This window comes from Dipodomys ordii, unplaced genomic scaffold, assembly GCF_000151885.1.
Source record: "Dipodomys ordii isolate 6190 unplaced genomic scaffold, Dord_2.0 Scaffold3, whole genome shotgun sequence".
In the NCBI taxonomy this organism is placed as follows: Eukaryota; Metazoa; Chordata; class Mammalia; order Rodentia; family Heteromyidae; genus Dipodomys; species Dipodomys ordii.
The window spans coordinates 20,267,861-20,283,477 of record NW_012267219.1 but is presented as its reverse complement, the minus strand read 5'-3'; the positions used below and the strand labels follow the sequence as shown (position 1 = coordinate 20,283,477).

General features: G+C 35.7%; 1 protein-coding gene across 1 annotated transcript in view; it reads right to left on the bottom strand.

The window, feature by feature from the left end:
- The window catches only part of Tmtc2 (transmembrane and tetratricopeptide repeat containing 2), a 350,008-nt gene that overhangs the window by 146,319 nt on the left and 188,072 nt on the right, over positions 1 to 15,617 (bottom strand). The window contains exon 3 of the mRNA XM_013020555.1: positions 1,589 to 1,703. Within this exon, the coding sequence (XP_012876009.1) occupies positions 1,589 to 1,703 (115 nt within the window). The remainder of the gene's footprint in view (positions 1 to 1,588; positions 1,704 to 15,617) is intronic.

The window sequence follows — 15,617 nt, the reverse complement described above, 5'->3', positions numbered from 1 at the left end:
TAGTATATGTATGAGTCAAGCAGAAAAGGCCAGATAAGGTGATGTTAGGAAAATGAACCCTAAGATATGTATTCAACTGTTTTTTCTTTCATGCATGTGTTTCTAACGCATTTATAAGATTATTTCTTTGTTGCTTTGTATGTCCCTCCCCCACAGTATAACCCCTGCTTTCACTATTTGATGTCGGTATAATTTGTGGAGGGGAAGGGGAAAAACAAGTCATTTAAATAAGGATACAGGTGGACCCGTTGCAACAATGAGAAGTAGAAGTTGTCATGTCCCAAACAAACTTTACAAATTTGTTGGGGGGCGGGAAGGGAGGATTAGGTGGAGGGGCAGGGAAGGAATGGGAAGGGGAAACAAAGGAGGAGGCTACAATGCTTGATAAGAAATGTACTCACTATCTTGCCCATATAATTGTATCCCCTCTGTACAGTATTTTCACAATAAAAAAAAAAAAGAGAGAAAGATGTTGACTGTTGTGTTTACTTTTCTTTTTCCCAAAATGTATGTGAAATGGGCCCTGGAAAAAAAGCTGGAATTATAAGGCAGAGGCCCTATGACATTCTTTCACAAGCAAAAGAAAGTAAACAATATGGGTTACTGTAATAAACTAGTAAGATACTTTTAACAATTAAAAATCCCATTAATCAGTAAATGTATCAAAGCATGCAAGAATATCATTTAGAGGAGAAGGAATATGTAGAAATTTTCATTGAAATAAAGAAAAAGAGGTATTTCTTTTCCAGAATGAATATAGACAATATGACAAAAAAAGGTTTTCTTTTCTTCGAAAGATTGAGAAGACTAAGAATATCAAATGCATAAGGATACACAATTCACCTTTCTCATTTCTACAGAGAACAAAAGAAAATGGAACATACTCAAATGAAACCAGAGCCAGCAAATGGAGACAAATCCCAGAAGAACAGGCTCCTGATTCCAACTGTACCCACATGTAGTCAATCCTGAAATTTCCCAGTTATGGGAGTTAAAATTCTCTTTTCTGTTTAAGTATTTATGAGATGGTTAAAAATGTTCTCATAAATATGAGAGACAAGGAAAGGATCTGAATTGTGTTTGCATTTATCGACTCAAACCTCAAAAACTTTGCAGCACCTCCCACTCCAAGAACAAAATCACTATCAACCTTGAAGGTTTTCTAATTCAATACACATGGATATTCCAAATGATACCATTTCCCAAAACTTGCTGATAATAATCATATTTGTTTAAAAAAAAGAAAGAAAAAAAGAATGAAGAAGTAGAAGAACAGCGTTCCCCACCACAATCCACTTGTTGATTCCCTTGGCTGACATACATTCTGTATGCACTTTAACACAAACAATTTTTATTAAGAAAGCCAACTAGGTTCATTAAAAACCATGATCAATTATGGAAATACCATAATAAAGGCTTGTTTTGTAAACCTGAATACTCACCATAATGAACTATACTTGTTAAAAGACTATCTCAGAAAAACAAGCAAAAATCATATCCATTTCTAGCAGCTAAATCAATAGTTAAATCAATCCCTCATCTAAGGTTTCAAAAGACAAAGAAACCATAGGAAACAAGGCATACTCACAAGTTGTACAACATGTCTGCCATGTTGCTGCGGTAGTACAAAGCATTTCTATAGGCGCTTTCAGCTTCAGAAATTTTGCTCTGACTCTTGAGAACATTTCCAAGGTTACCCCATGCTGGCAAGAAGAAAAAGTATTCAAGTTAGGCATCCATCCAATTACATACTACACAGTATCAGGCCATCAGGAAGTACTATGAGGAGAAAAAACTTCATTAAGCATATTAAAGAATAAAAAATGTATTCATACTTCAAAATTTCATCAACCTGAGAGATTAAATATAATCAAAGTCTAAAACTAAATAAAGCAATTCATATGCCTCAAAGCTGATATCTTTACAGTTTATCAATGGGCCAAGAACAATGCTATCTTAAGATTACCCACAAAGACTCCATGTTCTTTCAACTTTCAATAGGGGTTTTTTATGGTCTGAAATTATTGTATACTTACTGGACCAGAAACAGTAATAAATCATCTTAAGATAAAAGTTTCATTTAAGTAGGAAATAATCACAAATGACACAGAAGAAGGAGAAATGAAAAGCAAAAATTATAAATAAGATCAAAGCTATATATCATGCTTTGCTTGATATCTGTCCATATTAGAAGCATATCTTCCTTCATATAAAGATTATGCATATATGGTATACTCAGATACAATTTTCTTATTCCTTCTTACTCTAAGCTCACTTTGGGGAAAGTTTGTCAACATTCAATCATGTTGAAAACTGTGTAATTTTATAAGCTCTCCATTTGTTCCCTGGATAGTTATAATTTTCAGTATTAAAAAAAAAGAGCATCCATAAATGCTCACAAAGCATGGCTCTCAATGGTTTCCAAACAAGTCTAGCTTTTGAGTGCTTGCTTTTTCCATCTGTTTTGCTTCCCACAAGGAGCCAAAAGTATTAATTCGTGAAACTGGGGACTTTCTCTAGCAGGAACATGGACATGGGAGAAGGGTTTCTATGTGCTCAACGATATTTATATGGTTAATTATTGAATATACTTGAAGAATGCAAAAAGGTTTGGAGGTATTCATTTTAATGCATTTACAAAGAGGTGCTTCTTTCAGATTCCAATTTGCCAGCAGTCCTATAATGGAATACTCTGCTCTGTAAAATGGGGAAAAAGTGTCTCATAGATTTGTGATGTGAATTCAGTGAGCTATATGTTTCAGGGTGTGCTCAAAGCATGAAAATTACTTTTAAAAGATTTGCTAATTGATTTGCTAACCCCTGTTTTCACTGTATTTGATGTTGGTATAATTTGGGGAGGGGAAGGGAAAAAAACAAATTGTTTAAATAGGGATACAGGTGGACCCATGTATAAGACATTATGTTGAAAAATGAACTTTACAACTTTGGTGGGGCGGGAGAGGAATGGGGAGTGGGGGAAGGGGGTGAACTGGGAGGGCAGGGATGGTAAGGGGAAACAAAGGAGGAGGCAACAATGCTTGATAAGACACGTACTCATTACCTTGTTCATGTAATTGTAACCCCTCTGTACAGTATTTTTACAATAAAAAACATATTTAAAATTTTGCTAATTGTACTTAAAATGATCATGGTTGATGCTCTTGGGAATTTAGACTATTGAGCCACTGGTTAATTAAATACTGTTAAATACAATCTGCATCATGGCCTTATTACCTATAGAGAACACTAATGTTTCAACACCACATGCCTTGTCACACACATAGTACGTCATCTCACAGAGCTCTCAGCGAAGATCTAAACAAGAAGCTTGTTATACGCATCCTGTGCATGAGGAAACAGGCCCACAGGCACTAAAGGATTTGTCAAGTTAAGGGGCTGGGAGCAAGGCTCAAGTGGTAGAGTACCTGCCTGGCAAGTGGGAGGACTTGAATTCAAAATCCCATACTGTGACCTTAAAGAGAAAAGAGCTTTCTCTGTTAATATCTAAGTGTTAGAGCAGAACTGTTAATGCAAAACTAGATCTTTCCATTCCTTTTCTAACTTCTAGTTAGCCTGTTATGTCATTGATGACAAATCTATAGCATCACATTATAGCATGATGAATCCATAAAAAATCACATCTTTACATTGAAAAATGAACCATTTCAAAATACTATCAACTTCTCAACAACAGCAAAATAGGAAAAATAGATAATAATGAGCTTCAAATTTAATGAATAATTGATGAATAATTTAATGAATGTATTTTATATATAGTACTCCTCCCCCTTAAATTAATAAAACATGCCTCAATAAAAACTGCTAATACTCAGGCTTGTTTTCAACCCACTTCATCCCTCCCAAACTTCTGTTCTGATTACAGGATTAGTAAGTGAACCTAGATTTACATGGAAATTACTCCTGAGAAATGGATTGAAATACTAATTTAAGCACCAAGAAATCATGATAATGTTCTTTCATCTAAACCGTAATCTTAGAGACCACATGCAGGGGGAGGGGAGCAAGGACTTAGTTAATATTTATATTTTGAGGCATATTTCCAGAGGTTAAAAACTGACCTTGTAAGCACTGGTGCCTTAAATAAATAAAAATCTAACATGCCATCTTTGTGCATGGTCAGTCAGCAGTACATAGCCATATTTAGAATATATGTCACTTGCTTGAATTGCTGCTCAATTATCCAATCACAAATTATTAAACAAATATTTATTAATTGTGTTATGTGCCAGGAATTTGATTAGAAGACAAATTACCAGTGTGACTGTTACTTTTGACTGTCAATCTGACAGGACTGAGAACATTGGTAAAGCATACTTCTCAGTGCATCTACAAGGGTGGCTCCAAATACCATTACTACATCATGAGAACTCTGACCTAATTGATAGTGTAATCCACCAATAGAATCAAAATTAAATGAACTAATGGTGAGACAGGATGTCAAACTATGGGAGGTGGAACCAAATTAAAGATTTGAGTTGCTGGGGAGAGAGCACATTCTTTTTTTTTTTTTTGGGTCCGGTCGTGGGGCCTGAACTCTGGGCCTGGGCGCTGTCCCTCAGCTCTTCAGCTCAAGGCTAGCGCTCTACCACTTGAGCCACAGCGCCACTTCCGGCTTTTTTCTGTTTGCTTATGTGGTGCTGAGGAATCGAACCCAGGGTCTTGAGCATGCAAGGCAAGCGCTCTACCACTGAGCCACCTTCCCAGCCCCACATTCTTGACGGATATTTTAGAACCCTGGTCCTTTCTTCTTTCTTGGCTTCCTGTCCACCATGAAGTGAGCTACTTGGACAAATGTCCTTGCCTTGATAGGCAAGTTCAGACCCCTATCAATAGAACTACCCAATTGTGGGCTGAAACCTTCCACACCATGGGCCCAAACAAATCTGTTTACTTTTAAATTGTTTCTTCCACTAGACATTGATGACAGCGATGAAAAGTTAACACAGTAAAATTCCCACTCTATCTAAGAGGAGGAAGAGAGAAGAGTGGATGAGGAAATTTGGATCAACACAATAACATACATGAATTAACTTCAAAAAGGGGTAAATAATAGGAGACAAAATAAGGTGATGTCAGGCTAATTTAGATGGCACATCACAGAAACAAGGAAAGAGGCCAATTCTACAAATCAAAGGATAAAGTGCTAGCCTTGCAAAGATTGCTGATGGCAGGTAAGCAGCAATGAACTTGATATTTTCTATCAATAACAACAACAACAACAAGGCTATTCAGGTGATGGGCTGCAAAGGGAAAGGGAAAGGTGAGATAAACACAGAGGTAAGTAAGGTGGCCATAACAGGGTCTGGTGAGCCACAGGATGACATGGGGTGGGGGAAGGTGGGAAAAGGGTATTAACTTCACGGGTGACAATTCTGTTTTGTGGTGTGATTTATAGCTTAACAAGGTCATTGTTGCCCTTTCTGCTGTGGGTACTGACTGAAACACACACACACACACACACACACACACACACAAAGAGAGAGAGAAAAAGAGGTAACTGTAGTAATCCAATAGGCAGATCAGGATGGTATTCAGTAAGAAGGACAGCAGAAGAGATAGTTATTTCAAAGAAGAATACATTTCAGGAATTAATCACGAGCAAGATTAACTGTGGTGAAGGGGCAAATGAAACTAAGTTTCCTATCTTCTGGCAAGCTCTTATTCCATTATGATTGTCCACAGTGTCTGGACATACAGAAAATAAAGTCCTCCAAGTCAATCATATATTTTACAACTGATTTAAATTGCTTATGGATGAGACCAGAAATACAGAATGAAAGTAAAGAAAGACCAAGTCTTGATATTCAAAATTAATCTGACCCTCCTTGTCAGACTATTTCATTGTCTTGGCAAGCATAGGGAACATCATCCCACTGGCCCTATAAGACCCTTCCTGCCCCAATCATTTGGTGCATGGAGAGGAAGACATATGCTTGTCATCAGTTGTGGGAGATTTGTCTGCTGTATTGATAATTTTCTATGGCCTTCAAATGAGGTTACCATGGCCCATGGCCCATGGGAAAAAATGGTTCCCCATCCCTGAGACCAAAGGTCTTATGCAATACTAGGCAAATTTACTCTGAAAGCATGATGAGATGAAAAAAAGCAAGACCACTTCATGATTCTATCTAAATTTGAAAAAGAAAGATTACTATAGAACTCAGAAAATGCCAAAAACTTAGGGGCTGAGAAGGTGGCTCAGTGGTAGAGCGCTTGCCTTGCATGCCTGAAGCCCTGGGTTCGATTCCTCAGCACCATATAAGCAAAAAGGAAAAAGCCGGAAGTGGCGCTGTGGCTCAAGTGGTAGCGCACTAGCATTGAGCTGAAGAGCTGAGGGACAGCGCCCAGGCCCAGAGTTCAGGTCCCACGACAGGACCCCCCAAAAAAACAAACAAAAACCCCAAAACTTAGTCTTGTTGCTAAGTGACTTAAAATCTTAGAGAAACCCTAACTTCTTTCCATTATCTTTGAAATTCCCCAACCAAAGCCAAAATTCTGTATGTATGTAAACACATACAGTGATGCTCCAGATTCTCCATGAAATAATCTTCTCTTTCATTGAAAAAAAAATTATTCAGCTAAATGCCTGTAACCTATTTATGTGGCCTGGTGGTCTCTGGACAAAGGATGTTGATCTAGAAGAGTTCATCATGTTCAAATACAAAAACAATTCCCTTTCATAATGTATTTTTCCCCATCAATAACGGTTCTCCAATATAGTGCCAATAAAAAAGGACTTCAGGTTTGTGAAGAACTGCCAAGATTAAGTACATAATTATCATAAATTTTGGGTGGAAAAACTGTTGTCAGCAATCCCAGATTTGTAACTTCCAAATACAAATGTGATTACTTTTTCTTTTTCTTTTTCATGTCTAGATGCTAATATAAAGAAAGGCTGTAGAGAATAACCTAAAATATAAATTCTGCAATAAAATTATTCATTTTTCTGTTACAATAATAAAAAAGTAAAAAAAAAAGCTATATTGGGACTTGATTTCAGCTAATGCTATATGACAGTTTAAAGTTAAATATATTAAAGAGAAATATAAAAAGCACACTATAGAAGGCTGAGATATTTTATTTCTATTAATTAATGGAAAGAATTAATCAGTATAGCAGATTCTGTGGTTTATTTTCCTATTATCTTGAAAATTTTGATTATATTACCAAACTACCATTTATACATTGTCTCTTTTAAAATCTCATCTCACTACTTGAAAATATTCCATCCAAATCTCAAAGAAATAAAAGAATATTCCAAGGCTTGTGGATGAGACCATGTATCATTACAAAACCAAAACAAGCACCATTTATTAAGAATCTCATAAAACTTATATTAGTATTAGTGCAAACTAAAACTAGGTGTTTGCACTAGATCTATCATATACATATTAAACTTCAGGTAGCTAAAAAGTTAATTGTGAAAAAAAATCAGAGCTCAAATAAGAACATACAGAATATCTTTGAAATGTAATATGACTATTTTAAAAGGAACCTAGGCAAAACTCAAAGGGTAAAACAATTAAGGAACTTGAGGCCTTCTAGATAAAGAGCTACTAGTGATTAAATGACACTAAGGAAGAGTATAAATACATGATACATTAGGAGACTATATTTACAACATTTTTTAAAAAGGCATTCTAAAATAAAAAATAGAAAGATTTGTACCTATGAAGCAAGAAAACAACATAGAAAACAATCCAATAAAAAAAAGCTATGAGGCAGAAACAGGAATCTACCTAAAGAGGAAACAAAAATAAATATTAAACCTTTAAGTTAATAGATCAACACACACATTTCCTTGTAACCCAGAAAAATTCAAACTACAACCATCAACCATGAGACATCTTTTATACCCAGATTGCCAAAGTAAAAATTACAGAAGAAGAAGAAGAAGAAGAAGAAGAAGAAGAAGAAGAAGAAGAAGAAGAAGAAGAAGAAGAAGAAGAAGAAGAAGAAGAAGAAGAAGAAGAAGGAGGAGGAGGAGGAGGGGGGAGGAGGAGGGGGGGGGGGAAGGAGGAGGGGGAGGGGGAAGGAGGAGGGGAAAGAAGAAGAAAAAGAAGAAGAAGAGGAGGAGGAGGAGGAAACATTCTTGAGGGTATTAAGAAAAGATCCTTGCCTTCTGGGTAGGAATATCACTTGGACAGAAATTTTGTTAGTCCATCTGACAGGTTTGAGTCAAGTCAACAAATTGACTAAATCAAAGGTAAGCCTTGACCAGCAATTCCACTCCCCAAGAAATACCTAAGAGAACATGTAAACAAGTAGTTAATACAAAGTATCTTGGTGTTGGCCAACAGTGGGGAAATGATCTCCAATAGACTTTGTGGATTACTGTGCAAGTAGATAGGTCCTACAAATAACACAGAAATTCTGGAGCACAACTGGACAACAAAAACATGCAAGAACTAAAAAACAAAATCCTGTATCATACAATTCATAAATAGTAAAAACAGAGGTGAAGGCTGGGTATGATGGCACATTCCTGTAATCTCACCTACTTGGTATGTGACGACAAGGAGGTTCATGGGGTTATGTATGGTTCAGTGCCAGCCCAGGCTGAAAGTTAATGGTATCATATCTCAAATGAACAAGCCAAATGTGTTGATTCACTTTTGTAACCTCAACTACATGGGAGGAGCACAATCTGAGTCCTACTTGGAATATAAATGGAGGCAAAAAGAGTTCAGGGTGTGGTTCAAGTGATAGAGCATCTGCAAGAAAACAGGAGAGTCTGTGTTCAAACTTCAGTGCTACAAAAAAATAAAATAAAACAAAGAGATGAGATTTGCTTTACACTGCTTGAAGAATGTTAACATTAAGTTTTTGAGGTAAGATAATTCAAAACAGGTGTTTGGAATTACCTTAAAATGTCCACTTTAGTTCTTATGTGTTAGACTACCTCAAGTTCATGTGTTTTCATAACATTTAATGTAATGTACATTTTTATATTTTAAGCCTATATATTTTATTGACATGACTATTGCAGGAAATGACTTTTAGAAGTATGGTTACCGAAATAAAATCCTTCAAATCTTCCAAAGAATTTTAAGGAAGCCTAAATAAGTTGTCCATGCATTAGAAATCTAACAGAAGACATGGAAAAGATATGCACACACATATTATTAGGTGCTTATATGAAGTTCAAAACATGCAATTCATTTGTTCTAAAATTTTAACAGCCTGGCGCTGATGGCTCATGCCTGTAATCCTAGCTACTCAGGAGGTTGAGATCTGAGGATTGCGGTTCAAAGCCAGCCCGGAGAGGAAAGTCTGTGAGACTCTTATCTCCAATAAACCAGTCAGAAAACCAGAAGTGGCACTGTGGTTCAAGTGGTAGAGCACTAGCCTTAAGCTGAAGAGCCCATGCCCAGAGTTCAAGCCCCACGACTGACAAAAAAAAATAAAAATAATAATAATGCAATGCTTTCTCTTTGAAATACTCAGAGGATTCATTTAATTCATGTTATACAAATTCATTTTGTAAGAAACTTCTGTCTTCAAAAAGCATAGAAGAATAAAAAGAATAAAAATAAATAAATAATAAATAAAATATAAATAGAAGATAGAATAAAAATAAATAACAAAAAATAAAATATAGAGTAAAACTAGCCAATAGCGATGGTTCATACCTGCTATTATAGGGATGTAGTTTTAGTCATTCTGTCAGAGACAGTAGGAACAAATAATACTCAGCCACAAGATGAAGCTATTTGGTATTCCATATTCATGCTATGTTTTCCAGACCACAGAAGAATAAACAATAAGCAATATAGTTATTTCCAGGGAAATATAATTTTTAAGGTCACATTTGCCTCATTGTTTTGGAAACAGAACAAACCCTACTTATGCCAACAAATAATGCTTGTTACTCAAAGATGGTGGAGACACTGATGTTCAACCACTTACTGAGAAACAACCTTAATTCCCATCGAAAGGTCCTCTTGTACTCAATCCACAATCTTCCAGGGTTTATTTTATGATCTTTAAAAAGCAGAACAATTAAATATTCCCTTCCTCTAAAGTTGTTGCAAAGAGAAAAATCAAATGTGAGTTCCCGCTACAAAAGCTAAGTGATCTGCAGCAATAACTCTTCCCAGTCTATCTTAATATCTTCATTTGAATACATATTTTCAGATATCATAAAGGAAATTCAAAATAATTTGAAGTATTGTGATTTCATGCCTGACATTTCACAAAGTTATCAAAGACAGACAAGTATTTTTTGTTTTTACTTTATGATAAAAAGTTGATAAAATTTTATATCTATTTTTGATGAAAAACATAGTAATTGTCTGTGATGTGTCATACATTGCTCTCAGACAAATTATTGAATGAGAGATGAAATTTGTTAGCATCAGTATAGCTCTTTACAGCTCAGGTCTACATGAGTAACTAAGCACATTAAACTGTCATAGTTGCAGTTGTATTTCACCAATAAACTAACACAGTCACCAAAATTGGCAAGGGTACTTATCAAACTCTTGGCTACTTATCTAAATATAATTTAAGATGAACAAAAAAAAAGTAAGATTTTTGTTGTTGTTGTTGTTGTGTGTGTGTGTGTGTGTGTAAGTAGCAGTACTTGAACTCAGGACCTCACATTCTCACTTAGCTTTTTTCACATAAGTCTGACACTGTACCATTGGAACCATATCTCCACTCTTGGCTTTTTGCAAATTAATTGGAAGTAAGAGTTTCAAGGACCTTCCTGTCGAGGCTGGTTTGAACTGCAATCTTCAGATCTCTGCCTTCTAAGTAGTTCTTTTTAGAAATGAAAACAATTTTTCATTTCTATATATAAGATCAGTCTGGTCATTTTACTAATTACATGATAGTCATTATGCGTGGTATGTGTGTGTGCATATGTGTGTGTATTAAGCTTGGGACTTTCTTTAACTCTGTATCAAAATTCTGAGTAATTCATAAATATTTGATGAAATTGAAGTATTAAAGTTCAATTAATAAATAGGAAAAATCTAACCCCTCTGTGCAGTATGTTCACAAATAAAATAAAATTTAAATTAAAAAAAAAATAAATAGGAAAAATCCTCATATCTCTTTTCTCCAACTATGAGTTACTTGTTTAAAATCAGATATCTATTTTTCAAAGGGGGACCAAAAATAAAATTTTGCTAATTTTCTGTGCCAGAGAAGAAGTAATTTATTTGTGATTAATATATTAGTGCCTAATATATCTAATAAGAATATATATATATATGCATGCTGGGCACTGGTGGCTCACGCCTGTAATCCTAGCTATTCAGGAGGCCAATCCAGGCAGGAAAGTCCATAAGACTCTTATCTCCAATAAAACCACTAGAAAACCAGAAGTAATGCTATGGCTCAAGTGGTAGAGCACTCGCCTTGAGCTGAAGGCTGAGGGACAGTGCCCAGGCCCAGAGTTCAAGCCCCACAACCACCAAAAAAAAAAAAAAATATATATATATACATGCATATATATATATATATATATATATATATAGTACTAACAAGCAAAGAGACACTCAAAAAGATTAAATAAAATGCTAACACGTCTGAATCTTTGCTTCCAAAGTCTATTTCTTTTTAACCACTGTAGAATCCTTGGACTTCAGGTATTACCTAAACTATAATTTAAATAAATAACATTTTTGCATGAAAGGTAATTATTTTAAACATTCTAATCTCAGTGTGGAATGAGGGGATGACAGAAAGGTTAAACAGCCACTTAATTGCATGACATTTTAGAACAGATAAATTTGTAGGGTTTTGTTGTTGTTATTGTTTTTGTTGTTGGTTCATTTTACTTTGTTTTTTTTTTCCCCAGCATTTTTTTACTCCATGTTTTATTAAGATATTTAGTGGGGGCAGTCTTGACTTATTACTAATTACATGAAAATCACTTTTTATTGACTCTAGGGAAACAACAGTCTTTCCCAAGCTGGAAGAATTTGTTTTTCTGAAGCAATTGTACCCTAGAGGGTGTGATACTAAATGAGTGATAAAATAGGCCTGGTTCAAATATTAAGTGAAAGAAATTAAAGAGCATGACTCAGTGACATAATCTGTACACTTACCTGTAGATCTAATTACAGAATTTAATAAATGACTTTTTCTTTCCTATCTTTGCTTTCTTCAAATAGATCTGAAACTAAATTAATAAGGAGAGGGAAGTCCTTTAAAACAGATATTTGAGTGTTTTGATGAAATCGTAACAATGCAAAGCCACAATATTTTTAGCCCCTGTGACATTTTAGCACACTACATGCATACTGGAATATTCACATGTGTAACTCAATTTTTGTGTTAGTTTTTTCATGTATTTAAAGATGGCTCCTCAGTATTTTATACCACTGCAGTCTCTACCACTATTCTGAGATTTTGTTTGTTTGCTTCTTTTATGTGAGACCAGTTTTTACTTTAAAGTCTGGATGGCTTCCAACTGGCAGTCTTCCTGCTCTGCTCCTAAGTGCTAGAACTGCAGGTATACACCAACAAGCACATAGTGCAATGAAAATGCACAATGTCATATGCTCTTCCTCTCAATATGTTATTTTCTGGCAGTTCCTTTGACCAAGTAATCAATAGTCTTAAATATATCAGAAGTACACTGTGCATGTATGTGAATCTTTTAAGACATGGACAGCTGGACACTCATGGACCATGTCTATAATCCTAGCTATTCAGGAGGCCAGGATTAAATTGAGGATTATGGTTCAAAACAAACTTGGGCAGAAAAATCCATGGGACTCTTACATCCAAAAAACTACCAAAAAAAGTAGACATGGAGCTGTAGTTCAAGTGATAGAATGCTAGCCTTGAGCAAAAAGAAGCTGAGGGACAGTGCCCAAGTCTTGAATTCAGACTGGGAGCCAAACCAAACCAAACAAAAATTTTTAAAGGAAGAAAGAAAAAGGGGGAAAAAAAGAAATGGAGAGACATGGTAATGCACACCTGTGATCTCAGCAGTCAGAAGAAGACAGAGACAAAGAGGATTACAAATTTCAGGAGAGACTGCAATACATAGCAAAACTCTGTCACAAATAAACAAATATTTATACAAATAAATGCATACATAATTAAGTTAATAAAAAGAAAAAACGAATGAACATGTGTGCAAGCAGAAAATATTTAATGTGCAAATGAGAATAATTATATCTAAATGACACTAAGAGATTTCTAAAAACATCTATAATTACCTTCACTCTTAGCGTAACTCTTTGGTAACTCACTTTAAAGTATTCTCTGTATTTTCAGAAGACAATTAGCAATAAAAACTAAGGAAGCTTCATTTACTTGGCCTTCTTTTTCTGATATAGGACAAGTAGATAAGGGTTCTTGAAAGACTTGAAAACAAGTATTTGAGTATAAAGCCTTTTTGCAGGAATTGAAAAATGTGATACTGAAAGCAAGATGGACGTTACTTATATAACAGTCTTACATATACACACAGAGTTATGATTCTAAGCAATCATATATTTTTAATTAGCACATAATAAGAAAAGAACTAAATAAACTGAAAAAGACAAGTGCAGAGAGAGCGAGAGGGAGAAAGAGAAAAGAAGAAGAAACAGTTGTATTAGACACATATAAGGCTCATTTCTAAACAAGTAAAATTTGGTACCATTTAAGTAACATTATTTTTTTCTGTAACTTTCTTTTTTTATTATTATTATTGTGAAAATACCATACAGAGGGGTTGCAATTACATGGGCAAGATAGTGAGTACATTTCTATCAAGCATTGTTGCCTCAAATTATTTTTTTTTTCGTAAAACAGGGTCTTACTAGGCAGCCCAGCTAGTCTTGAGCTATGTAGCCCATGACAGTCTTTTTTTTTTGGGGGGGGGTCCAGTTGTGAGGCCTGAACTCTGGGCCTGGGCGCTGTCCCTCAGTTCTTCAGCTCAAGGCTAGCACTCTACCACTTGAGCCACAGCACCACTTCTGGCTTTTTTCTTTTTGCTTATGTGGTTCTGAGGAATTGAACCCAGGGCCTCACGTATGCAAGGCAAGCGCTCTACCACTGAGCCACCTTCCCAGCCCACCCAAGACAGTCTTAACCTTTTCAATCCTCTTCCTGAGACAAACACGGAAATTTTACAGATCAGTACCTCTGAGCCTAATTTAGTAATCTTTATACAACACACACACAACAGGTGTATGCATATATTCTTTTTCTATAAATATTTAATGCATACATTTCATAGCTATTTAATAAAAGACAAAATATTAAAGAATTTTAAGAAGAAAAAATAGTGCATAAATCAATAGTTTAATCTCATTTTAATCATATGATTTTTTTTTAAGTCAGTCGTGGGGCTTGACCTCTGGGCCTGGACGCTGTATGTCAGCTCTTCAGCTCAAGACAAGCTCTTTACCAATTGAGCCACAGCACCATTTCCGGTTTTCTGGTGGCTTATGGAGATAAGAGTCTCATGGACTTTCCTGCCCGGGCTGGCTTTGAACCTCAATCCTCAGATCTCAGCCTCCTTACTAGCTAGGATTACAGGAGTGAACCACTGGCACCCGGCTTTAATCATATGCTAATTAAATGTTCTCAGTAGTTTGTATCACTATTAACATTATATATTTAAGGCATACTAATTTTAGGATTAAAGGTTTTCAAATACCCACAAAATCATAAATGTTCAGCCAATGAGACATTATTTAGTTAGTTCAGTACTGGTGGTGTTTGAACTCAGGGACTCGCAGCTCACTTGACTTTGCTTGAGCAGTATCTTCTAGCCCTTGAGCTGTCTTCAGTTGTGCTTTTCGCTGGCCCTTTTGGAGATGGAGTCTCATGAACTTTATTGCCTCTCCTGGCTTCCAAGAATGATACTTCATATCTCATCTTCCTAGCCATCAGCATGCAACATACCTATTTCCTCTTTTTCTATGCAATAGTGATAAAATAGAAGCCTCACTTAACTTTCAACCATTTGTTTCTCAATAAGCCCTCTCAGTTCATATACTACAAGCTTTTTTCTAGTAAGTTTCTTTTGGGGAAAGAAAATCTGTGTGTGTGTGTGTGTGTGTGTGTGTGTGTGTAGAAAATCTGTGTATGTGTATGTGTGTGTGTGTATGCTGGTCCTGGCTGTGTGTGTGTGTGTGTGTGTGTGTGTGTGTGCTGGTCCTGGAGCTTGAACTCTGGGTCTAGGAGCTCTCCCTTAGCTTTTGTTCTCAAGACTAGCACTTTACCACTTGAACCATAGCTCCACTTCTGGCTTTTTGCTGGCTAATTGGAGATAAGATTCTCTTGGACTTTCCCAAGTAGGCTGGCTTGAAAATCCTCAGATTTCAGCCTCCTAAATCGCTAGAATTACAGAATTGAGCCACCAGCACCCGGCTTGAAAATCTGTGCTGTAACAGTGTATTATGTCGGCTAGTTGGTCTTATAATAATATAGTAGTTTCCCTTCCCGACTTAATTGGTAAATTTTATGTTTCATAAAATTCTGAAATCCTTGTAAGAACTTTTCCTCATTCCTTGGAAGTACCATGACAAATTACTGGAGAAACATAATAATATTCATTACATAATTGCAAAGCTCACTGGTTAATTACAATTTACCAGCGTTAAAGAGAACCCTGAGAATTTAGATCATAAAGTCCACAA